Source organism: Camarhynchus parvulus, chromosome 3 (assembly GCF_901933205.1).
Source record: "Camarhynchus parvulus chromosome 3, STF_HiC, whole genome shotgun sequence".
In the NCBI taxonomy this organism is placed as follows: domain Eukaryota; kingdom Metazoa; phylum Chordata; class Aves; order Passeriformes; family Thraupidae; genus Camarhynchus; species Camarhynchus parvulus.
In genome coordinates this window covers 111,320,028-111,345,585 of record NC_044573.1, presented here as the reverse complement: position 1 = coordinate 111,345,585, position 25,558 = coordinate 111,320,028, and the positions used below count along the sequence as shown (strand labels likewise).

At 44.3% G+C, this 25,558-nt stretch overlaps 1 protein-coding gene across 1 annotated transcript in view; it reads right to left on the bottom strand.

Annotated features, from left to right (window-relative positions):
* ELP3 (elongator acetyltransferase complex subunit 3) overlaps positions 1-25,558 on the bottom strand; it is a 101,331-nt gene that overhangs the window by 45,497 nt on the left and 30,276 nt on the right. The window contains 4 exon segments of the mRNA XM_030944790.1: positions 5,556-5,682; positions 11,835-11,904; positions 11,907-11,942; positions 11,945-11,994. Of these exon segments, the coding sequence (XP_030800650.1) occupies positions 5,556-5,682; positions 11,835-11,904; positions 11,907-11,942; positions 11,945-11,994 (283 nt within the window).

Below are 25,558 nucleotides of genomic sequence, written 5' to 3'. Positions count from 1 at the left end.
ACTCTCCACTATCCCAGCTTGATCCAAACTGGCCTGGGACACTTCCAGGGATGCAACCCACAGGAATGGGATCCACAGGGATGGGATTTACAGGGATGGGATCCACAGGGATGGAATTTACAGGGATTGAATCCACGGGGATGGAACCCACAGGGATGGAAACCACAGGGATGGGACCCACAGGGATGGGATCCACAGGGATGGAATCCACAGGGATGGGACCCTCAGGGATGGAACCCACAGGGATGGGACCCACAGGGGGATGAGGGATGGAATTTACTACAGGGGATGGACCCACAGGGATGGATTTAAGGATGGGCCCTCAGGGAAAGGATGACCCACAGGATGGGATTCATTGGGGAACCACTGATCCACAGGTGGGACCCACAGGGATGGGATATTGGGATGGACCCAGGGATGGAATCCACAGGGATGGGATCCACGGGGATGGGATCCATGGGGATGGGTTCCACAGGGATGGAACCCACAGAGATGGAACCCACAACATCCAGTGCAAAAGATCAGGATTTTGGGTTGGAAGGGACTTAAAGCTCATCCCATTCCCACAGGCAGCCTCCCATATCCCAGCTTGATCCAAACTGCCTGGGACACTTCCAGGGATGAACCCACAGGGATGGGATCCACAGGGATGGGACCCACAGGGATGGGATCCATAGGGATGGAACCCACAGGGATGGGACCCACAGGGATGGGATCCATAGGGATGGAATTTACAGGGATGGGATCCACAGGGATGGAATCCACAGGAATGGGATCCACAGGGATGGAACCCACAGGGATGGAACCCACAGGGATGGAACCCACAACATCTCAGTGCAAAAGATCCCAGAATTATTTGGGTTGGAAGGGACCTTAAAGCTCATCCCATTCCCACACGCAGGGACACTCTCCACTATCCCAGCTTGATCCAAGTCATGTCCAAGCTGGACTGGGACATTTACAGGGATGGAATCCACAGGGATGGAATCCACAGGGATGGGATCCACGGGGATGGGATCCACGGGGATGGATCCATGGGTGGGATCCGGGGATGGGATCCATGGGGATGGGATCCACGGGGACCGAACCCACAGGGATGAGATCCACAGGGATGGAATCCTCGGGGATGGGATTTACTGGGATGGAATTCCCAAGGATGGAACCCACAGCAATGGAATCCACAGGGATGGAATCCACAGGGATGGGACCCTCAGGGATGGGACCCACAGGGATGGAACCCACAGGGCTGGGACCCTCAGGGATACAATCCACGACCTCTCCGTGCACAAATAAACACACCCAAGGACACAGACAGCGCGCCCACCGCTCCCTATGCCAACCCTGTGAATTACTGCGAGCAGAGGCAGCTGCTGCTCCCCCCAGGGCTCAGAGCAGCGCCGGGCTCGGGCCGGCCGCGGCAGCAGCAGCAGCAGCAGGAGCTGGGAATCGATCGGGCAGCAGGGACGGACAGAGGGGACGCTGTCCCTCCCGGAGCTGTCACCGCCTGCCCGGAGTGAAGAAGCAGCCGGAGTTTTCCTGGCACCATCAGCAGATATTCCCCTCCCAGGAGAAACCCCTGCATTCATTGTTATTGTTATTTCAACCGAGGGTGCTCAGGATTTCTGAAGTCAAGCGGGTTCCTTTGTGTCCGACTTTCTGCTGAGCTGGGAATTGGCTGGAGAGGGGGAGGGCTCAAAAAAATGAAATGATTTTGTTCAAATTTCATTAGAACTGCCTCAAAATCGAAGCTTTATAAAGATCTCTGGAAAGCCAAGGGTTTGTTGTCCCAACAAGAGAAAGAATTGGAGAGCTGGGGATGCTCACCTGGAGAGGAGAAGGCTCCATGGAGAGCTCAGAGCCCCTTCCAGAGCCCAAAGGGGCTCCAGGAGAGCTGGAGAGGGGCTGGGGACAAGGGATGGAGGGACAGGACACAGGGAATGGCTGCACACTGGGAAAAGTGAGATTCAGATGGGATCTTGGACAGGAATTCCTGGCTGGGCTGGAATTCCCAGAGAATCCCTGGGAGTGTCCAGAAAAGGTCGGAGCAATCTGGGATCAAGGTTGGAATGGGATGGGATTGAAGGTCCATGGATCCCATCCCAAACCATTCCGGGATTCTGGGATCCAGGACACTCAGAATCCATCCCAAGGGATTTTTATGGGATTTGGGATGGAAAAGGGAAGGGAGACCCTTCCTGGAGTCCCGAATTCCCAGGGAATTCCCAAAATTCCTTCCCAGAGAGGAGCTGGGATGGGGATGGATCCAATGCCAGGCTGGGAGAGCTGGGAATGGAGGGAATTCCCTGGGAAAGGGGAAATGGGATTTGGGAAGGAATTCCTGGCTGGGCTGGAATTCCCAGAGAATCCCTGGGAGTGTCCAAGGAAAGGCTGGAGCAGCCTGGGATTGGGATGGGACTGAAGGTCCATGGATCCCATCCCAAACCATTCCGGGATTCTGGGATCCAGGACACTCAGGATCCATCCCCAGGAATTTTATGGGATTTGGGGATGGAAAGGGAAGGGAGACCCTTCCTGGAGTCCCCAATTCCCAAGGAAGCCCCTGGATCCCAAAATTCCTTCCCAGAATCTTCTTTTCCCAGGGAGGAGTCAGGGTTGGAATGGGATGGGATTGAAGCTCCGTGGATCCCATCTCCAGAAATCCAGGATTCTGGGATCAAGGATCCATCCCCAGGGATTTTTATGGAATTTGGAGATGGAAAAGAGAAGTGGAGTCCAGAATTCCCAGGGAATTCCCAAAATTCCTTCCTGGAGAGGAGCTGGGATGGGGATGGATCCAACCCCAGGCCGGGAGAGCTGGGAATGGAGGGAATTCCCTGGGAAAGGGAAAAATCCCAAAAAAACCCTTTAAATTTGGGAGGGATTTGGGAAGGAATTCCCAGAGAATCCCTGGGAGTGTCCCAGGAAAGGCTGGAAAATCCCGGAATTGTGGGGTGGGAATGGGATGGGATTGAAGCTCCAGGGATCCCATCCCAAACCGTTCCGGGATTCTGGGATTTTAAGAACCAACCTCCACTTGGTTCCTCGCTAATTTTATGCAGCAGAAATGTTAAAATGTTAATGTTTAAATTTTAGAATTTAAAATTTAAAATTTAAATTTAAATGTTTAAAATTTAAACGTTTAAATGTTAAATATTCACCAGCCTGGACTAACATTCACACACAAAGAAATTTTGAATTTTTTGAGTTTTTTGAATTTTATCAACTCAAAACAAGGATATAAAATTTTAAGTCAGGAAACAGAGACTGAATCCTTGGGAATTAAGGAATTTTAGGAATTTATCTGGATATTTCTGTTCTGATTATTATATTATATTATATTATATTATATTATATTATATTATATTATATTATATTATATTATATTATATTATATTATATTATATTATATTATATTATATTATATTATATTATATTATATTATATTAATTTTTTTCTTATTTTTTTCATATTTATTTATATAAATATTTTTCTTCATAAAAATATTATTATATATATTAAATATATATTATATTATATTATATTATATTATTTTATTTTATTTTATTTTATTTTATTTTATTTTATTTTATTTATTATATATATATAATTTTTTATATATACATTTCTGTTATGTTCTGATTATTATATTTCTGCTATTTCCCAGAGCTTAGAAAACAAATCAATCCATTTGGTTTGGTATTTTATTCTCTGCATTTCTTTAAAAATGAATTATAAATCATTTAAATGAGGATGAGACAGGAGCAATGATCTTTGTTCCTTCTGCTCCTTTTCCATCCTCAACTCTTCTCCCCACTTTTATTTTAATTCCTCCTCTCCCAATTCCAGCCTCCTCCTCATCTCCCAGTTCCAGAATTTCCACCTCCTGCCTCCCCAGTTTCTGGGAAATTTGTCATTAATGCACAAATGGAACCCAGGATGGCACCACCCTTCCCCTCAGAGCCCAGAAATTCAACTTTCCCAACAGATTCCCAAATTTCCTGAACAGTGAACAATTCCAGGAGCAGAAATTCTTAACCACCATCACCAATAAGCAGCAAAGGATAATTATTATTAAATTAATTACAAAAAATTGAAATAATTCCTCCTTTCTCAGCTTTCCACCTCAATTTTGGTCTCCTCTTTGTTCAATCCTGTCCAGGGTTGGCTTTTCCCATTTTTGGGGTCATTATTCCCATTTTTTTGGTCATTATTCCCATTTTTGGCCATTATTCCCATTTTTCCAGCCCAACTTCCAGCCCAATCCCAGAGAATTCCAGCTGCAATTCCATGAGATGTCAAGGGAAGGAGGATTCAAGATTTTGCTGGGTTCTGCATCACAAAGAATTCCACAAAAATTCTCTCTCATGTCCACACTTCATTTCCCAGAGCATGGCAAAAAAAAATCATCCAGGGGCAGGATAATTAATATAAATAAAATAATAAAAAATTAAATTAAAATAAAATAAAATAAAATAAAATAAAATAAAATAAAAATAAAATAAAATAAAATAAAATAAAATAAAATAAAATAAAATAAAATAAAAATAAAATAAAAATAAAATAAAATAAAATAAAATAAAATAAAAATAAAATAAAATTAAATAAAATAAAAAAATAAAATAAAAATAATAAAATAAATAATGTAAATATAAATAATAAAATAATCCCTGGAGCAGAAATTTGGAATTTTGTGCTCGTCACTACCAGTGTCTCACCTTGGCCAAGAACCAAGAGATTTTATTTGGGAGAAACTCAAGGAATTCTGCACAAAATCCCCCAAAACAAGGTTCCTGGCCCAGGTTTCAGGATTCCCCTCCTGCCCTGTGCAGCTGCATTTTCCAGAAGTGCATTTTTAATCAATATCTTTCATTACAGTGATATTTTTTAGGGGCAGACAGCACCCAGCCCAACCTTCCCCTGGGATTCCTCCAGCACGACTCCAATCTCTGCACTATTTAAAAAAAGAAAAACCAAAACCACCCAATTTTGACTCAGATAAGGAAAAAAAAAAAACCAACATCCCAAAACCTGAAAATCTCCCAAAGTAGTTCAATCATTGCACCGCTCACCGTTTGCTCTTTATTGCAATTTTCCCCAGGAATAATTGGATATTTCCCTCTACATCACTGACAAAGAAACCAAACAACGCCGAGCCAAAATGCTTTTTTTATAAAACACACACACACTCTCTCTCTAATTTTGCAATTAATTTGCAATTAATTACCTTCCGGAGAGGATTTTTTTGTTTTGAAACTTGGAATTGTGTCTTGCTCTAAATCCAAGAGGGAAAAGCACCTTGGAAAAAAAGCAGCAAATTTGGGAAGAGCTGTTTCCCACAGGGACCCCGGTGACTCAGGCTTGCATGAGACACTGATACCATTTTCTGCATGAAGTACTCCAACAAATCTCTTTTTTTTTTTTTTAAACAAAAAAAAAAGATTTTTAAATTGTTTGCCCTTTAGAAACAAATCTGGTAACCGAGCAGGGAGTTTTCCATGGGGAAAAAAAAAGTGGGAATTGGTGTTTTTTATTAAAAAAAAAAAATGAATACTCACAAAAAACTGATCCATGTCTCTTTCCAGCCCCATGTTGGGTAAATCTGGCATCATGTGGGCCACGACCTTGAAGCCAGCATCCTTGGCCAGGTGGAAGGACTCACAGACGGCCTTCACCGTGTGGCCCCTGGGGACAGACGGACAAAGGGTCAGGAAAAGGCAGGAAAAGCAGGAAAAGCAGGAAAAGCCATTTCTGGGTCCAGCTGGGATTGTCCCCCTTGGGAGGGTGAGGCTGGGGTGTGGATGGAGGGAAAAATGAGATTCATTGGGGTTTGTTGGGTATTGAAATTGGTTTTGTTGGGTATTGAAATTGGTTTTGTTGGGTACTGAAATTGGTTTGATTTTAATTTTTCGGGAGAGAAGGTGCCCCAAGGCTCCAGACAAAGAGAGGAATTTGGGAGAGCTGCTGGAATCCAGGTTGGTGTCACTCAGAAAAAAAAGGGGAATAAAAACAGCAGGAAAGGAGAAGGGATGGGAACAAGGCAAAGCAGCCAATCGGAAAATCACCCAAAAATCCCTTCTGGAAAAACATGAACCTCCCCAAATTTTGGGATGGGTTGGAAATCCAGGTTGGTGTCACTCAGAAAAAAAAGGGGAATAAAAACAGCAGGAGAGGAGAAGGGATGGGAATGAGGAAAAGCAGCCAAAATCACCCCAAAATCTCTTCTGGAGAAACGGGAACCTCCCCAAATTTTGGGATGGGTTGGAAATCCAGGTTGGTGTCCCTCAGAAAAAAACAGGAATAAAAATATAAATACAACAGGAAATAAAAACAGCAGGAAAGGAGGATGGGAATGGAAAGGAGATGGGAATGAGGAAAATCAGCCAAAATCACCCCAAAATCCCTTGTGGAGAAACATGAACCTCCCCAAATTTTGGGATGGGTTGGAAATCCAGGTTGGTGTCCCTCAGAAAAAAAAAAACAGGAATAAAATATAAATACAACAAGAAAAACAGCAGGAAAGGAGAAGGGATGGAAATGAGGAAAATCACCCCATAATCCCTTGTGGAGAAACAGGAACCTCCCCAAATTTTGGGATGGGTTGGAAATTCCAGGAGGGTTCCATGTTCTGCCACACTGACAGAATCCAAACCCCAGATCTGCAGAACCTGGGGGGATTTGGAGCCTAAAAAAGGGGTTTTTATTATTGAAATTGGTAATTCTGTAGAAAAAGAGCTGCTCTGGGTGTTCCAGACAAAAAGAGAAATTTGGGAGAGCTGCTGGAATCCAGTTTGGAAATCCAGGTTGGTGTCACTCAGAAAAAAAGGGGAATGAAAACATAAATACAACAGGAAATAAAAACAGCAGGAGAGGAGAGAAGGGATGGGAATGAGGAAAAGCAGCCAAAATCACCCAAAAATCCCTTGTGGAGAAACATGAACCTCCCAAATTTTGGGATGGGTTGGAAATCCAGGTTGGTGTCCCTCAGAAAAAAACAGGAATAAAAACATAAATACAACAGGAATAAAAATATAAATACAACAGGAAATAAAAACAGCAGGAAAGGAGGATGGGAATGGAAAGGAGATGGGAATGAGGAAAATCAGCCAAAATCACCCCAAAATCCCTTCTGGAGGAAGGTGAACCTCCCCAGATTTCGGGATTCCCGAGGGTTCCATGTTCTGCCGCACTGACAGAACCCAAACCTGGATCTGCAGGAGCCTGGGGGGATTTGGAGCCCAAAAAAGGCCGAAATTCCCACAGCTCCGGAGAAAATCCCGTTTTCCTCCCAGCTCCAGAGCTCCCACCACAGGAGAAAATTCTTCCCACACAATCCTGGCTCTGTCCCACATTCCTGGGCATCCCGGGGCTCTTCTCCTCCCAGCTCCTGGAATTCCAATTCCTCCCAGTTCCTCCTACTGGAATTCCAATTCCAATTACATTTCTATTTTTAATTCCCAATTCCAATTCCAATTCCAATTTCAATTCCAATTTCAATTCCATTTCCATTTCCACTTCCCATTCCAATTTCCAGTTCCAATTCCAACTCCAATTCCATTTCCAATTCCATTTCCATTTCCATTTCCATTTCCAATTCCATTTCCAATTCCATTTCCATTTCCATTTCCATTTCCAATTCCAATTCCAATTCCTCCCAACTCCTGGAATTCCAATTCTTCCCTATTGGAATTCCATTTCCATTTCCAATTCCAATTCCAGTTCCATTTCCAATTCCCAATTCCAATCCCTCCCTATTGGAATTCCAATTCCAATTCCTATTCCAACTCCAATTCCAATTCCATTTCCCATTTCCAATTCCATTTCCATTTCCAATTCCACTTCCCAATTCCCATTTCCAATTCCATTTCCATTTCCATTTCCATTTCCATTTCCAATTCCATTTCCAATTCCCATTCCCATTCCCTCCCTATTGGAATTCCAATTGCATTTCCATTTCCATTTCCATTTCCCAATTCAATTTCCATTTCCAATTCCAATTCCTCCCTATTGGAATTCCAATTCCAATTCCTATTCCAATTCCAATTCCAATTCCCATTTCCAATTCCAATTCCAATTCCAACTACAAATCCAAATCCAAATCCAATTCCAATTCCATTTCCATTCCCAATTCCATTTCCAATTCCAATTCCATTTCTTCCCTATTGGAATTCCAATTCCAATTCCCATTTCCATTTCCCCAATTTCCAATTCCATTTCCCAATTCCCAATTCCAACTGCATTTTGAATTCCAATTTCCAATTCCTCCCTATCGGAATTCCAATTCCAATTTCATTTCCCATTTCCATTTCCATTTCCAATTCCATTTCCCCAATTTCCAATTCCATTTCCCCAATTTCCAATTCCATTTCCATTTCCCAATTCCAATTGCATTTCGAATTCCCATTTCCAATTCCTCCCTACTGGAATTCCAATTCCAATTTCATTTCCATTTCCATTTCCCAATTCCATTTCCCAATTCCAATTTTCCAATTTTCCAACTCCTCCCCACCCCTGGAATTCCTGGCTCCCAGATGATCTCTCCAGGTGATTTTTTTTCCCCCCCTCCTCCAAACCCCTCTGCCTAAAAACCCCAATTCCCTTTGGCCATCCCTGTGTCCGTTTACCAGAATTAATTTAATTTTTAAAAATTTTTTAAGGATCTTTTCCCCCCTCTCTGCCAGAAGACGCAGCTTTAACCCCATTTTTATTGGTGATTTTTATTTTTATTTTCACTGGTGATTTTTTCCCAGGACCATTCCAGTGTTTTCGAGGACAGCATCACTCAGGAACCTCGAGCGGCCCGAGGGGAGCGAACGGCAGCTCTGCCTCATAAATAAAAATGATTTTCTTATTAGGAGCGGAATTGGAGCTGCATCAATAACTCGATTATTTGATGCTCTGGAATATTTTTCTGCCTCACAGCACTCAGAAACCTCACTAATGACTTATGGAACATCATCCAAAGTCATTTCCAAACGTTCCCCCTAATTGCTTGGAATCTGACATTTTGCTACCGGGGAAATGTTAAAAAGTTTCGAGCCCAAAATACAAAAAAAACCAACAACACACACACAAAGCACAACAGGAGCAAAACGAGGTCGTTTCAATGGAAAAAACCCCAAAAAATCATGAATCACCTTTTTTTTCTTAATGTGGGTTTCAAGTCACTGCTCTGAAAATTGGGAGAAATTGAGGAGCCTTTTAGGAATTCTAAAATTCAAAGCAAGGAGCTCTGGGAAGAGCCTGGAAAAAATGGAATTTGGGGTGGAAAAGAAAATGGGTTTTAAGATTTAAAAATGGGTATTTGGGGAAAAATGGATTTTAAAATGGATTTTTTCAGGGGAAAATGGATTTTAAAATTTTAAAATGGGTATTTGGGGGAAAATGGGTTTTAAGATTTGAAAATTGATTTTTTTGGCAAAAAAATGGAGTCTAAGACTATAAAATGGATTTTTGGGGGAAAAATGGGTTTTAAGATTTAAAAATGGATATTTGGGGAAAAATGGATTTTAAGATTTAAAAGTGGGTATTGGGGGGAAAAATGGATTTAAGATTTAAAATGGATTTTTTGGGGAAAAATGGATTTTAAGATTTAAAAATGGGTATTTGGGGAAAAAATGGATTTTAAAATGGATTTTTTCAGGGGAAAATGGATTTTAAGATTTAAAAATGGATTTTTTGGGGAAAATGGATTTTAAGTTTTAAAAATGGATATTTTTGGGGAAAAATGGATTTTAAGATTTAAAAATGGGTATTGAGGGGAAAAATGGATTCCCTGCCCTGGGATGGTGTCCCTGCGTTGGTGTCCCAGACCTGTTGGTGTCCCTGCCCTGTTTGTTGTCGTCCCGGATGGTGTCCCTGCCCTGTTGGTGTCCCCGGGATGGTGTCCCTGGGATGTGTCCCTGACCTGTTGGTGTCCCTGGCCCGGTGTAGTCCCTGCCCGCTGGTGTCCCTGCAATGGTGTCCCTACTGATGTGCCTATGTGTGTCTGAATGGTGTCCCTGCCCCGATGGTGTCCCTGATGGTGTCCCTGCCCGATGGTGTCCCTGCCCCGGGATGTGTCCCGGCCCGGTTGGTGTCCCTGGGATGGTGTCCCTGCCCGTTGGTGTCCCAGACCTGGATGGTGTCCCTGCCGATGGTGTCTGTGTCTCGGTGGTGTTGTGTCCTCCATGGTGTCTGTGTGTGTGGCCGCCGTTGGTGTCCCAGCCTGGGTGGTGTCCCTGCCCGGTGTGTCCCTGGTGTCCTCCGTGGTGTCCCTGGCCCTGGGATGTGTCCCTGACCTGTTGGTGTCCCTGGAATGGTGTCCCTGCCCCGGGATGGTGTCCCTGGGATGGTGTCCCTGCCCCGGGATGGTGTCCCTGGAATGGTGTCCCTGGGATGGTGTCCCTGACCTGTTGGTGTCCCTGGGATGTGTCCCTGCCCTGTTGGTGTCCCAGACCTGGGATGGTGTCCCTGGCCGGGATGGTGTCCCTGGGATGGTGTCCCTGGCCCGGATGGTGTCCCTGCCCTGTTGGTGTCCCTGCCCCGGGATGGTGTCCCTGGGATGGTGTCCCTGCCCTGTTGGTGTCCCTGGAATGGTGTCCCTGCCCGGGATGGTGTCCCTGGGATGGTGTCCCTGGGATGGTGTCCCTGGCCCGGGATGGTGTCCCTGGGATGGTGTCCCTGCCCCGTTGGTGTCCCAGTCCTGGGATGGTGTCCCTGGCCCGGGATGGTGTCCCTGGAATGGTGTCCCTGGCCCAGGATGGTGTCCCTGGAATGGTGTCCCTGGGATGTGTCCCTGACCTGTTGGTGTCCCTGGAATGGTGTCCCTGCCCCGGGATGGTGTCCCTGGGATGGTGTCCCTGCCCCGGGATGGTGTCCCTGGAATGGTGTCCCTGGGATGTGTCCCTGCCCTGTTGGTGTCCCAGACCTGGGATGGTGTCCCTGGCCCGGATGGTGTCCCTGCCCTGTTGGTGTCCCTGCCCCGGGATGGTGTCCCTGGGATGGTGTCCCTGCCCTGTTGGTGTCCCTGGAATGGTGTCCCTGCCCCGGGATGGTGTCCCTGGGATGGTGTCCCTGGGATGGTGTCCCTGCCCCGGGATGGTGTCCCTGGAATGGTGTCCCCGGGATGTGTCCCTGACCTGTTGGTGTCCCTGGCCACGTCCTCGTAGACGCTCTGCACGCCGATCTCCAGGCGCGTGCAGCCGTAGCCCAGCTGGGATGGTGCCCCTGACCTGTTGGTGTCCCTGGGTGTCCCTGGGATGTGTCCCAGAACTGTTGGTGTCCCTGCCCCGGGATGGTGTCCCAGACCCAGGATGGTGTCCCAGACCCAGGATGGTGTCCCCGGGATGTGTCCCTGACCTGTTGGAGCCCCTGGAATGGTGTCCCTGCCCTGTTGCTGTCCCTGGGATGGTGTCCCTGCCCCAGGATGTGTCCCTGCCCTGTTGGTGTCCCTGCCCTGGGATGGTGTCCCAGACCCGGGATGGTGTCCCTGACCTGTTGGTGTCCCTGGCCTGTTGGTGTCCCAGACCTGGAATGGTGTCCCTGACCCGGGATGGTGTCCCTGGAATGGTGTCCCTGGCCCGGGATGGTGTCCCTGGGATGGTGTCCCTGGCCCGGGATGGTGTCCCTGGAATGGTGTCCCTGGGATGTGTCCCTGCCCTGTTGGTGTCCCAGACCTGGGATGGTGTCCCTGGCCCGGGATGGTGTCCCTGGGATGGTGTCCCTGGCCCGGGATGGTGTCCCTGCCCTGTTGGTGTCCCTGGAATGGTGTCCCTGGCCCGGGATGGTGTCCCTGGGATGGTGTCCCTGCCCCGGGATGGTGTCCCTGGAATGGTGCCCTGGGATGTGTCCCTGACCTGTTGGTGTCCCTGGCCACGTCCTCGTAGACGCTCTGCACGCCGATCTCCAGGCGCGTGCAGCCGTAGCCAGCATGGCGCTCAGGTGAGGCCGCAGGCAATAGTCCGCCGCGTCTCGATGGTGATCCCCACGCACCTCGTCAGGCTCCGCTCCGAGTACCTGCAGGAACACACAGCTCTGCTCAAAATCCAGCAGCTCTGGGCTTTAAGTAACCTTGGGAGGAGTTTCTGGTGTGTTCCACATGAGGGTTTTAATGATTAGAGGGATAAATTTATCATTTATTCCTCTCCGAGTACCTGTAGAGAAAAATCCCATCCCTGGTTAAAATCCACCAGTTTTGGGTTTGAAGTGAACTCAGGAAGAGTTTCTGGAATCCTCCAGGTGAGAGTTTTTAAGGATTAAAGGGTAAAATTTACCATTTATTTCTCTCAGAGTACCTGCAGGGAAAACCCCGTTTCTGGTTAAATTCTACCAGTTTTGGGTTTAAGTGAACTCAGGAAGAGTTTCTGGTGTCCTTTTAAGGAATTAAATGTTAAAATTTACCCTTTATTCCTCTACTGCATGGAAAAATCCCATCCTCAGTAAAAATTCATTGAGTTTTGGGTTTTAAGTGAACTTGGGTGAAGTTTCTGGTGTGTTCCAGGTGAGGGTTTTAAGGATTAAAGGGTAAAATTTATCATTTATTCTTCTTCGAGTACCTGTAGAGAAAAATCCCATTTCTGGTTAAAACCCACCAGTTCTAAGGGAATTTGGAGGGTTTTTTTTTTTCTTTTTAAGTTTAAAGGTTAATTTTTTTTTTTTTTTTCTTTTACAGAAAATTCCCCCCCTTTTTAAAAACCCACTTTTTTTTTTTTTTAAATGAAATTAGAAGGTGTTTTTTTTTTTTTTTTTTGTGGTTTTTGAGTTAAAAAAGGAAAAAATTTATTTTTTTTTTTTTTTTTTTAATTATATCCTTTTTTTTTTTATTCAACCCTTTTTTGTTTTTTGTTTTTTAAGGAAAGTTTTTTTGGTTTCTTTTTTTTGAGTTTTTTTTTTTTTAATTGTAGAAAAAAAAATTTATTATTTTTTTCTTCCCCGGAGAAAAACCCATCCCTGGGTAAAACCCAGTTTTGGGTTTGAAGTGAACCCAGGAAAGGATTCTGGAATCTTCCAGGTGAGAGTTTTTAAGGATTACAGGTGAAATCTCCTGCGGTGTTTTGGTGATCCGTGGGTGAACCGACGCACAGGAACGCGCATTAATCCAATCTGGGGTGTGTTAATTAATTCGGGTTGTAATTAACACAGTCTGGCCGTTGTTTTGGGTCACAAAGAACCGTGGCAGCCTGGAGGGGATTCGCCAGGATAGCCATGAAAAATCCCACCAAAAATCCCTTTTCCAGCCTCACTGAAGGAATCCCACAAAACCCACATTTTTTCCTCCTTTTGTGCTTTTTATCTCTGGAGGTCTAACGAAGATTAATTAATTACTCCAGCTGGTAAAAAAAATCCCATTCCTGATGAGAAACGGGAAATCAGTGACCTGTGAGAGAGGGGAAAAAAAAAAATCCCTGATCAAAATCCCTTAAACTTCAAAAAAAAAACCAACAAAAAAAATCCCCAAGTGGGTTCAAATTCATTAAAAAAATATGAACTCATTTCGAAGTGTTGAAATTTATAGAAATACTGAGAGATTTGGGGGACAGGCTGTCAAAAGAGGAATTGAAAAATGAATAAATGAATCAAATAAAAGCATTTCCGAGTTTGTGGCTCACTAATCTGACAGGGCGAGAGCAGCGACTGCTCCTCACGTCAGGGCAAACGTCGCCAAACGTGATCCACGAGCAGCAGGCTCCGCTCGGTGAGACGTGAGGTGCAAAAATTAAACGAGAAAATGAAAATTGGAGGGAAAAAGGGAAAAAAAAAAAAAATTGGGGTGAAAAAGGGCAAAAAACCCTAAAAATTGGAGGGAAAAAGGGCAAAAAAAAATTGGAGTGAAAAAGGGCAAAAAACCCCCAAAATTGGAGGGAAAAAGGGCAAAAAAAAAATTGGAGTGAAAAAGGGCAAAAAAACCCAAAAAATGGAGTGAAAAGGGGCAAAAAAACCTCAAAAATTGGAGGGAAAAAGGGCAAAAAAAACCCCAAAAATTGGAGTAAAAAGGCAAAAAAAAAAAATTGGAGTGAAAAAGGACAAAAAAACCCCAAAAATTGGAGTGAAAAAGGGCAAAAAAAGAAAAAATTGGAGTGAAAAGGGGCAAAAAAACCTCAAAAATTGGAGTGAAAAAGGCCAAAAAAATCCAAAAATTGAAGTGAAAAAGGGCAAAAAAAACCCCAAAAATGGAGTGAAAAAGGGCAAAAAAATTGGAGTGAAAAAGGGCAAAAAAAACCCCAAAAATTGGAGGGAAAAAGGGCAAAAAACCCCAAAAACTGGAGTGAAAAAAGGCAAAAAAATCCAAAAATTGGGGAAAAAAAAAAAAAACCCAAAAAGGAAAAAGAGCAAAAAAACCCAAAATTGGAGTGAAAAAGGGCAAAAAACCCCAAAATTGGGAGTGAAAAAGGGAAAAAAAGCCCCCAAAAATGGGAGGAGGGAAAAGGGAAAAAACCCCCAAAAATTGGAGTGAAAAAGGGCAAAAAAAGAAAAATGGAGTGAAAAAGGGCAAAAAAATCCAAAAATTGGAGGGAAAAAGGGCAAAAAAAAAAAAAATTGGAGTGAAAAGGGCAAAAAACCCCCAAAATTGGAGGGAAAAAGGGCAAAAAAACCCCAAAAATGGAGTGAAAAAGGGCAAAAAAACCCCCAAAAAATTGGAGTGAAAAAGGGCAAAAAAACCTCAAAAATTGGAGTGAAAAAGGGAAAAAAAAAATTGGAGTGAAAAAAGGCAAAAAAAAAAAATGGAGTGAAAAAGGACAAAAAAAACCCCAAAAAATTGAGCGAAAAACCCCCCAAAAATTGGAGCAAAAAGAAAACCCAAAACTGGAGGAAAAAAGGCAAAACCCAAAAATTGGAGTGAAAAAGGGACAAAAAAAAAAAGGGAAAAAACCCCAAAATTGGAGTGAAAAAGGACAAAAAAAAAAAGTTTTCAGCTACCTTGGGCCAAAGGGAAGCTGCTCCTATGAACACCAAAAATCAGGGTGGAAATACAGAGGGGAGATAAAAATAATGAATTCCCTGTGGTTTCCAGAAGAAAGAAAGAGAAATTTGATTTTTTTGGTGGTGGTTTTTCTCCCCTCTTGAATTCAGAGATATTCAACACTTTCTCCTACTTGCAAAAGGAAAATCTGTTTCGTTCACGACCCGCGAGCAAGGCGGGGATTTTATCGCTTTGGAAGGCAAACACAAGAAATGTCAGAAGCGGACAGGAATGAAAAGCTGAATTAAAAGTGGATTTCCATAACCTGACACGTTCTGGAGGGAATTATCGCAAAAAGCTGAACTGGGGATTATTACCCAGCACAAAGCTGCATTGTACAACTAAATTATATTTGATATTTTATTAAAAAAAAGAAAATCGATCTGATGCTGGTTTTGTATTCAATTTTCACATTTTTCAGTGCTGGAGGTGAGCTGGAAACACTGGAATTCAGGATTCCACTTCTCTTTTCCATCCCCAAATCCCATAAAAACCCCTTGGGATGGATCCTGAGTGTCCGGGATCCCAGAATCCCGGAATGGTCCATTGGGATGGCATCCGTGGAGCTTCAATCCCATCCCATTCCAAAGTCTGACTCTTCTCTGGGAAGGAATTTTGGGAATTCCCTGGGAATTGGGGACTCCAGGAAGGGTCTCCCTTCCCTTTTCCATCCCCAAATCCCATAAAAATCCCTCACGGATGGATCCTGAGTGTCCGGGATCCCAGAATCCCGAATGGCTTTGGGATGGGATCCCTGGAGCTTCAATCCCATCCCATTCCCACCCCACAATTCCGGGATTTTCCAGCCTTTCCTGGGACACTCCCAGGGATTCTCTGGGAATTCCTTCCCAAATTCCTCCCAAATTTAAAGGGTTTTTTTGGGAAGTTTCTAGGAATTTTTTTGGGATTCGACATTTTCTATGGGATTTGGGGATATTTTTGGGATGGGGATTTGGGATCCTTTTTCTGGGATTTGGGGATTTTTGGGATCACCGGGATATCCCAGGAATTCCTTCCCAAATCCCATTTTCCCCTTTCCCAGGGAATTCCCTCCATTCCCAGCTCTCCCAGCCTGGCTTTGGATCCATCCCCATCCCAGTTCCTCTCTGTGAGGAATTTTGGGAATTCCCTGGGAATTCAGGACTCCACTTCTCTTTTCCATCTCCAAATTCCATAAAAATCCCTGGGGATGGATCCTGAGTGTCCTGGATCCCAGAATCCCGGAATGGTTTTGGATGGGATCCATGGACCTTCAATCCCATCCCATTCCAACCCTAAAATTCCAGAATTTTCCAGTCTTTCCTGGGACACTCCCAGGGATCCTCTGGGAATTCCAGCCCAGCCAGGAATTCCTTCCCAAATCCCATTTTCCCTTTCCCAGGGAATTCCCTCCATTCCCAACCTGGCACTGGATCCATCCCCATCCCAGCTCCTCTCTGGGAAGGAATTTCGGGATCAAGAGGTTTCACTGGGAATTCAGGACTCCAGGAAGGGTCTCCCTTCCCTTTTCCATCCCCAAATCCCATAAAATCCCTGGGCATGGATCCTGAGTGTCCTGGATCCCAGAATCTCAGCCAGGAATTCTTTCCCAAGCTCCCCTTTCCCAGTGGGAAGCCATTCCCTGTGTCCTGTCCCTCCACCCCTTTTCCCAAATTCCTGGATCCCCTTTAGGCTCAGGAAGTTCCTCTGAGGATTCCCTGGATCCTTTTCCACGTGAACATTCCCAGCTCTCCCAGCCTGGCTCCACAGGAGAGGAATTTTCCCTCCTCCAGCACCACCAAACCCTTTGGATTATTTCTCCTCCTGGAGCACAGAAGGATTTGGAGTTTGAGGATGCCCCGCACCATCCCAGGGATAATCAGGAATCCAGACAAGAGAACAGCACGGGATGAGAGAGGGGCAATTTTAATAATGGCCTGACCACAGAGGTTCATTATGCAAATGAGGCAGCTGCCAAGTCGTGCCAATTAAGATCCACAGAAGCCTCGAAAAAGATTTGTGCGGGCGGATTTTTGTGAAGTCAGTGATTATTACAGCGCTGGCTGAAACAGAGGGAAATAAAGGTGAGATAATTGATTTTAATCACTGGCAAATCTGGAGTGGATTTGCACAGAACGCTGCTGCAGGGAGCAGACCTTTAAATCACAAGCTGCCTCTCAAATAAACTCATTTTTTTTTGCAGCTACTCCTGCACCAGACACAGGATCTCCAACATTTCTCCCTCAGAGAAAAACCAGCTCTGTTAACAAAACCTCTCCATTCAACTCTGCTCTCCAACAAAAGCCTCGTCAGCTGAGAGTCCTGAAGATCCAAGAGTCAATTATTCAGCTTCCCAAATAATCCCAAATCCCAAATCCCTGGCCGGGATGGGCACGGCCAGGAGCCAGGTGGAGCTGGAGGAGGAGCACAGAGAGCTCTGAGAATGTTACACCTTCAACCTTCCTCTTTGGTTTGCTGGGTTTGGAGAAGCAGAGAACACAAAAAGGCAAAAAAAAGGAGCAGGAAGAGGTGAAGGAAGCAGCAGAGGCTGCAAGAAGAGGCTCAAAGGGAGAAGTGAAGTGATCGCCAGAAAATGTTTGGGAAAGAAGGATCTAAAACAACTCACCCCCCAAAAAAATTGCAAAGAAGGATCTAAAACAAATCAGCCACTGAAAAACTTGGAAAGAAGGATCCAAACCAGCCCACCCAGCCCAAAAAACTGGAAAGAAGGATCTAAACCAACCCATCCAGCCCTGAAAAACTGGAAAGCAGGATCTAAACCAACCCATCCACCCTGAAAAACTGGAAAGCAGGATCTAAACCAACTCAGCCACCCCAAAAACTGGAAAGAAGGATCTAAACCAACCCATCCACCTCATAAAATTGGAAAGAAGGATCTAAATCAACTCAGCCACCCCATAAAATTGGAAAGCAGGATCTAAACCAATTCAACACCCCAAAAAATTGGAAAGCAGGATCTAAACCAACTCAGCCACCCCATAAAACTGGAAGGGATCTAAAACAACCCAACCACCCCAAAAACAGGAAAGAAGGATCTAAACCAACTCAGCCACCTCAAAAATTGGAAAGCAGGATCTAAACCAACTCAGCCATTCCATAAAATTGGAAATCACGATCTAAACCAACTCAGCCACACCAAAAATTGCGAAAGAGGGATCTAAACCAACTCAGCCACACCAAAAATTGCGAAGAGGTATCTAAACCAACTCACCCACCCCAAAAAATTGGGCAGTTCCCGGTCTTCACTTGGGGAAGAGCAAAGATTGGGCAGATCCAGCGCCTCAAAGAGATTGCACATGCCATAAATAAACCCTTCCTGGTGCCCTTGAGCAGCAGCAGCAGCAGCAGCAGCAGCAGCAGCAGCAGGCCTGGGTGTCACACAGAGACACTGCTCAGTGACAGCCATAAATGTAGAATTCAGCCCCAAAATGACCCCACGGGTTTCTGAAGGGAAAACTGTCACTATAACCACCAGGATCTCCTGTAACACATCCTCCCCCATTACTTAAATTACCTCCTTGATCTTGATCTTTCCCACCTCTGCTCTATCACAGGGCAGCCTGCGAAAGGCAGCCAGCAAGAATTCATCCAGCAGCCACAATTCCCTGTGAATAAACCCAGAATCAGGGAATATTCTGACAAAGCAGGTGGCACCTTACTCAGCTGACACGGCTCAAAAGCTGCAGGTTTTGATGATTGCCCCGAGCAGGCATTTCTGAAAGCTCAAACGCCAATTATTCGACTTTATGCTGCTCCCTTTTTTATTACAACATTTTTATTACAACATTTCAGCGCTTTCTTTATCACCGGCACCGGCACTACCACGGAGCGGTTTGGTTTCTTAGCAGCCAAGGTTCAAGCTTTCAAATCCTGAAACAAAGTTACTAAAAATACAGCCATTTACTGACTAAAACACCATTTTGATAAGGTAACAGTATCTATGCCTGCTAAAAGATAAGAGAGAACAACTTTTTTTCCTCCATGAGATACCACTAACAGATAATTCTGCTCCCTCCTGCTGTGTCGCTTGTTTCAAAATCCACAATGGGATTCTTTCTGAGGCAAAAAAACCTACAACACGCCAGTTTTCTACTCTTTCTCGATGTTTTTACCACATTTTAACCCCCAAGGAATGGCTCTGCCACACGAAAACAATCAGAAAAAAAGGCAAAGCATAAGTGGAAGTGGCTCCGTTCAAACACACTTTAGACCTAATCCATTCTGAGGTAAAAAACCCTAAAACATACCTGTTTACTCTCTTTTTTCATTTCTTTACCACGTTTTAACACCAAGGAATGGCTCTACCACCCAAAATTCCTTTTAAAAAAAGGCCCAGCACGAGCACAAGTGGCTCAGTTCAGAGACACTTCAGGCCTGATCTATTCTGAGGTAAAAACCTACAAGACACCAATTATTTTCTCTTTCTCCATGTTTTTATCACATTTTAATCCATAAAACAACCAGTTTCCTTCTCTTCCTCAGTATTTTCACCACATTTTAACCCCTAGCAATGGTTCTAGTACTGAAAAACCCTCTGAAAAAAAGGCTCAGCATGAGCACAATTGGCTCCGTTCACAGACACATCAGGCCCAATCCACTCTGAGGTAAAAATCCCTAAGCCATACCTGCTTACTCTCTTTTTTCATGTCTTTACCAAATATTAACCCCAAGGAATGGCTCTGACAGTGAAAATCCCTGGAAAAAGGCCCAGCATGAGCACAAGTGGCTCAGTTCAGAGACACTTCAGGCCTGATCTACTCTGAGGTAAAAACCTACAAGACACCAATTATTTTCTCTTTCTCCATGTTTTTATCACATTTTGATCCATAAAACACACCAGTTTCCTTCTCTTTCTCAGTATTTTTACCACATTTTAACCCCCAAGGAATGGCTCTGCCACACAAAAACAATCAGAAAAAAAGGCAAAGCATAAGTGGAAGTGGCTCCGTTCAAACACACTTCAGACCTAATCCATTCTGAGGTAAAAAACCCTAAAACATACCTGTTTACTCTCTTTTTTCATTTCTTTACCACGTTTTAACACCAAGGAATGGCTCTACCACCCAAAATTCCTTTGAAAAAAAGGCCCAGCACGAGCACAAGTGGCTCAGTTCAGAGCCACTTCAGGCCTGATCCATTCTGAGGTAAAAAACCTACAACACACCAGTTATTTTCTCTTTCTCCATGTTTTTATCACATTTTAATCCATAAAACACACCAGTTTCCTTCTCTTTCCTAGTATTTTTACCATGTTTTAATACCAAGGAATGGCTCTGCCACCCAAAAACCCTCAGAAAAAAGGCCCAGCACGAGCACAAGTGGCTCAATTCAGAGACATTTCAGGCCTAATCCACTCTGAGGTAAAAACCCTACAATGCACCAGTTTTCTTCTCTTTTTCAGTGTTTTTACCACATTTTAACCCCAAGGAATGGCTCTGCCACCCAAAAAGACTCAGAAAAAATGCCCAGCATGAGCACAAGTGTCACACTTCAGAGCCACTTCAGGCCTCATCCACTCTGAGGTAAAAAACCTACAACATACCAGTTATTTTCTCTTTCTCCATGTTTTTATCACATTTTAATCCATAAAACACACCAGATTCCTTCTCTTTCTCAATGTTTTTACCACATTTTAACCCCAAGGAATGGCTCTGCCACTGAAAACCCTTGGAATAGAGGCCCAGCATGAGCACAAGTGGCTCAGTTCAGAGCCACTGCAGGCCTCATCCATTCTGAGGTAAAAACCATAAAACACACCTGTTTCCTTCTCTTTTTCCTTCTCTTTCTTGGTATTTTAACCTCATTTTAACCCCAAGCAATGGCTCTGCCACCTGAAATCCCTTCCAATAAGAAAAGGCCCAGAATGAGCACAAGTGACTCAGTTCAGCCACGCCTCAGGCCTGATCCATTCTGAGGTAAAAAACCTAAACCACACCAGATTTCTCCTCTTTCTCAGTATTTTCCCCACATTTTAACCCCAAGGAATGGTTCTACCACTGAAAAAAACACCCAGCACAAGTACAAGTGGCTCAGTTCAGAGCCACTGCAGGCCTGATCCATTCTGAGGTAAAGAAACCCTAAACCACACTTGTTTTCTTCTATTTCTCAGTATTTTCACCACATTTTAACCCCAAGGAATGACTCTACCACTGAAAAATCCTTGGAAAAATTGCCCAGCACGATCATAAGTGGCTGAGTTCAGAGCCACTTCAGGCCTGATCCAGGCAGGATGTTTGCATGGACTAATTAACCGCCTGGCTGTAACGAGGAGCAGGAACAGAGGCTGCTGCAGAGTGAAGAGTGCTTTAGTTTATTTTTATTTCCCTCACAGCTTCCATCAAGGACCTCTGGGCAAGGTCTGGAGGGATCCTGGCACTCCTGACAAGCAGGCCAGAGCCACGCTCCTCTCCTGCCATGCTGGGCTGATAAATGCGTAATTATCCCAAAAGCCATAATCACTGCCTGCTCTCAGACACATCCAAGCAGGTCCTGTCTTAGCTCAGGAAGCCAAAAAAAAAAAAAAGGACATTGAACAGAAAAAAACCAAAAACCCTGACAAGACCTTCTCACACTGCTGGGTTTTTCGAGCCTGAGGTGTTTTCTGAGCTCCAATCCATCAAGTTCACAACAACAACAATTTACAGAATTATTTGGGTTTTTTTTTTTTTTTGCAGCAACAAATTATTAGCCAGCTGTAACTGCAAACACCAGGATTAATTAACATATGCTGGAGTGAAATATTTCCAACAAGGAAAATGCGTGGCTGGAACAGGAGCTGAGTTGTGAGCTCTTTTTTTTTTTATCCACCCTCATAAAAAAAATAAATGTTTAGAGGGGGGAAAAAAAAACCCAAACAAGGCTAATTTAGGCAAGGCAGTGCTTATCTCTTCCTCCCTTATGTGAGCTCTCTGCTTTTCCCAGTGAGCAGAGCCAAATTACAGTTTTGATATTACAGCTTCACGTTTTTCCCAGCAGCAACACGAGGTGCCAGATTCCTCACACTGAAATTTAGGGAGATCCGAGTCTGGAACTGCACTCCCTGATGTTTTTAGTGGTTGTGGTGTCTTCCAGGATCAGGCAGTTCCCACTGGATATTTTTCCCAAGAATTGTGTTTGGTCACTCAGCCTGCACAAGGAAATTATTCCTTTGGATTTAATTCCCATTTCACCAACAGCTCTTGTTGTGTCAGAGAAAAATCAACATTTATCCTTCTTTTCTCTGTGCCACTCAGGACCTCATAAATCTCTATTATATCTCTCTCAAATATCTTTTCCCTGCTTCCACAGCATCATTTTCCTCCCCCCCTGGTTTTTAAAGGGAAGAAATGAGCAAGGCTCAAGCTGTGAACGAGGCAGCTCCACGACACCATTTCCCAGTTTCCTCTCTATTCCCATCACTGTAATTCCTCACACTGAGCTGGTTTTTTAACTAACACCAAGCACTAGGGCTGTGTTTCTCACAGTTATCAACTAAAACTTTAAAATCTTATTCCTCAGTGGCATCAGCCAACTTGGAGATCGTTGTTCTGTAGGAAAAAAAACAGGAAAAATCTCTTTAATAATCAATGCTTTATATCTAAACTGATTTTCTCCTGCCCTTTCACAACAGGTCAAAACAACCTGTTCCAGCAGAGAGATACCAGCGATGACCTCCCTCTGCTGTGTTAATTGATCATTTAATCCATCTCTTAATATCTTCCAGTAATTTCTGCATGCAAAACCTCCGCTCTTGTTCCAACAACCCAGTGAAGGGTTTTAAGAAATGCAGGTTTTTAGAAATCCAGGTTTTAAGAAAATCAGGCAAAGTCCCTGAGATTTATCAAATGCTTCAGAGAAAGCTGCAAGCCCGATGTGTTGTTGAAAGCATTTCTGGTAGCCAGAGGGCAGGAATTCATCTGCCACACGATGGGAACAAGAACCTCTCTGTACTCCATCTACGTAAAAAGGGAGGTGGCTCTGGGCTTTTTGCAGCTGAAGAAAACAAAATCTTGTCCTGATAAATACAACTGAGCCCTGACACATCAGCTAAACACATTTTGTAATATGTCTGGGAGAGGAAAACACATAGAGAGCTTGTAAAATGTCCCAGATTCAATTTATCAGGTGAGGGGGGCTCAGGCTTCGCTTCACCACGAGGCACAGAGTTTAAATCTCGCATCAAAATGTGAATGTCAGGGAAAAAAACCCCAACAATTCATCTCCGAAATGGGAAATGCAGCACACCACTGATCATCCCAGCTTGGACAAAGAGATCAGGGATGAAACCAGGGGATGGTTTCAGGGTGCTCCCAGAAATTTCCCATCTCCTTGAACTCCCACCAGCAGCACTTGGCAATGACACCCAAAGAAAAGAAACCAAAAAAGTCACCCTGAAAGATGTGACAAAGCCATAAAAAAGGTTCAGAGGACCAGAAGTTTGGAGTTCTGTGAAGATCTGAGCCTGTCAGAGGTGAGGGTGAGGTTTCCTGTGCCAGCCTGCAGCTCCTCCCTGATCCAGAATCACAGAAATGGGAATTTTTCAAGCTCCTCCCTGATCCAGAATCACAGAATTGGGAATTTTTTAAGCTTGGGAAAGCATAAAAACCATGGGATGGTTTCAACCAGCCTTCCCCAAGCTCCTGTCCTTGCTCCCAGAAATTTCCCATCTCCTGAACTCCCACTAACAGCACTTGGCAATGACACCCAAAGAGAATAAACTAAAAAAATCACCCTGAAAGATGTGACAAAGCCATAAAAAAGGTTCAGAGGACCAGAAGTTTGGAGTTCTGTGAAGATCTGAGCCTGTTAGAGGTGAGGGTGAGGTTTCCTGTGCCAACCTGCAGCTCCTCCCTGATCCAGAATCCTAGAATTGGGATTTTTTTAAGCTCCTCCCTGATTCAGAATCCTAGAAATGGGAATTTTTCAAGCTCCTCCCTGATCCAGAATCCCAGAATTGGGAATTTTTTAAGCCTAGAAAAGCACTTTAAGCCCAACCTGCAGTGCCAAGCCCAGAACTCACCCCTGTCCCAAGAAATCCGAACTAAAAAGAAATCTAAAGTGATTTCTTTTTAAAAGTAATGACCAGCCCTGCCAGGCTACCAAGCCCACACTGAACTGGGAAAAATCCCATTTATGAGGGATAACAACCCCAACCAGGATGATTTCTCACTTTCTGGCTTGTGATGCAGAGGGAAAAGCTGGGAACAAAGCAATGAGAGCACAAAGAGAGAAAATTGGAGATGTTTGGAGTGCTGGTGTTTCAGACAGAACCACCAAATGCCTTTCCCAGGAACAATTTGGGGATTTCACAGAATCACACAATCACAGAGCAGTCTGGGTTGGAAAGGACCTTAAAGCTCATCCTGTTCCCACCCTTCCACTGTAGGAAAAACCTGAAGTAAAAACCCTACAACACACCAGTTATTTTCACTTTCTCAGTGTTTTTACCACATTTTAACCCCAGGAATGGCTCTGCCACCTGAAATCCCTTCCAAGAAGAAAAGACACAGCATGAGCACAAGTGGCTCTGTTCAGACACACTGCAGGCCTGATCCATTCTGAGGTAAAGAAACCCTAAACCACACTTGTTTTCTTCTGTTTCTCTGCATTTTCCCCACATTTTTACCCCAAGGAATGACTCTGCCACTGAAAAGCCTTGGAAAAAAGGCCCAGCATGAGCACAAGTGGCTCAGTTGAGAGACACTTCAGGCCTAACTCACTCTTGAGGTAAAAATGATAAAACACACCCGTTTTTTTCTCTTTCTCAGTATTTTTACCACATTTTAACCCCCAAGCAATGGCTCTGTCACCTGAAATCCCTTCCAAGAAGAAAAGGCCCAGCATGAGCACAAGGGGCTCAGTTCAGAGACACTGCAGGCCTGATCCATTCTGAGGTAAAAAACCTAAACCACACCAGATTTCTACTCTTTCTCAGTATTTTCCCCACATTTTAACACCAAGGAATGGCTCTGCCACTGAAAACCCTTGGAAAAAAGGCCCAGCATGAGCACAAGTGGCTCAGTTCAGAGACACTTCAGGCCTAATTCACTCTTGAGGTAAAAACCATAAAACACACACATTTCCTTCTCTTTTCTCTTCTCTTTCTCAGTATTTTCACCACATTTTAACCCCAAGGAATGGCTCTGCCACCCAAAATCCCTCCCAAGAAGAAAAGGCCCAGCATGAGCACAAGTGGCTCCGTTCAGACACACTTCAGGCCTCATCCACTCTGAGGTAAAAACCCTACAACACGTGGGGTTTGCTTCTCTTTCACAATGTTTTTGCCCCAGTTTAACCCATCAAACACCCCCATTTTCTTTCTTTCTTTCTTTCTCAATATTTTTACCACGTTTTAACCCCAAGGAGTAGTGCTACCACCCAAAATCCATCTGTAAAAAAAAGGCAAAGCATGAGAACAACTGGCTCAGTTTAGACACACTGTAGGCCCCATCCATTCTGAAGTAAAAAAACCATAAAACATACCTGTTTACTCTGTTTTTTCATGTCTTTACCACGTTTTAACACCAAGCAATGGTTCTATCACTGAAAAACCCTCTCGAAAAAAAGGCCCAGCATGAGCACAAGGGGCTCAGTTCAGAGACGCTTCAGGCCTGATCTACTCTGAGGTAAAAACTCTAAAAC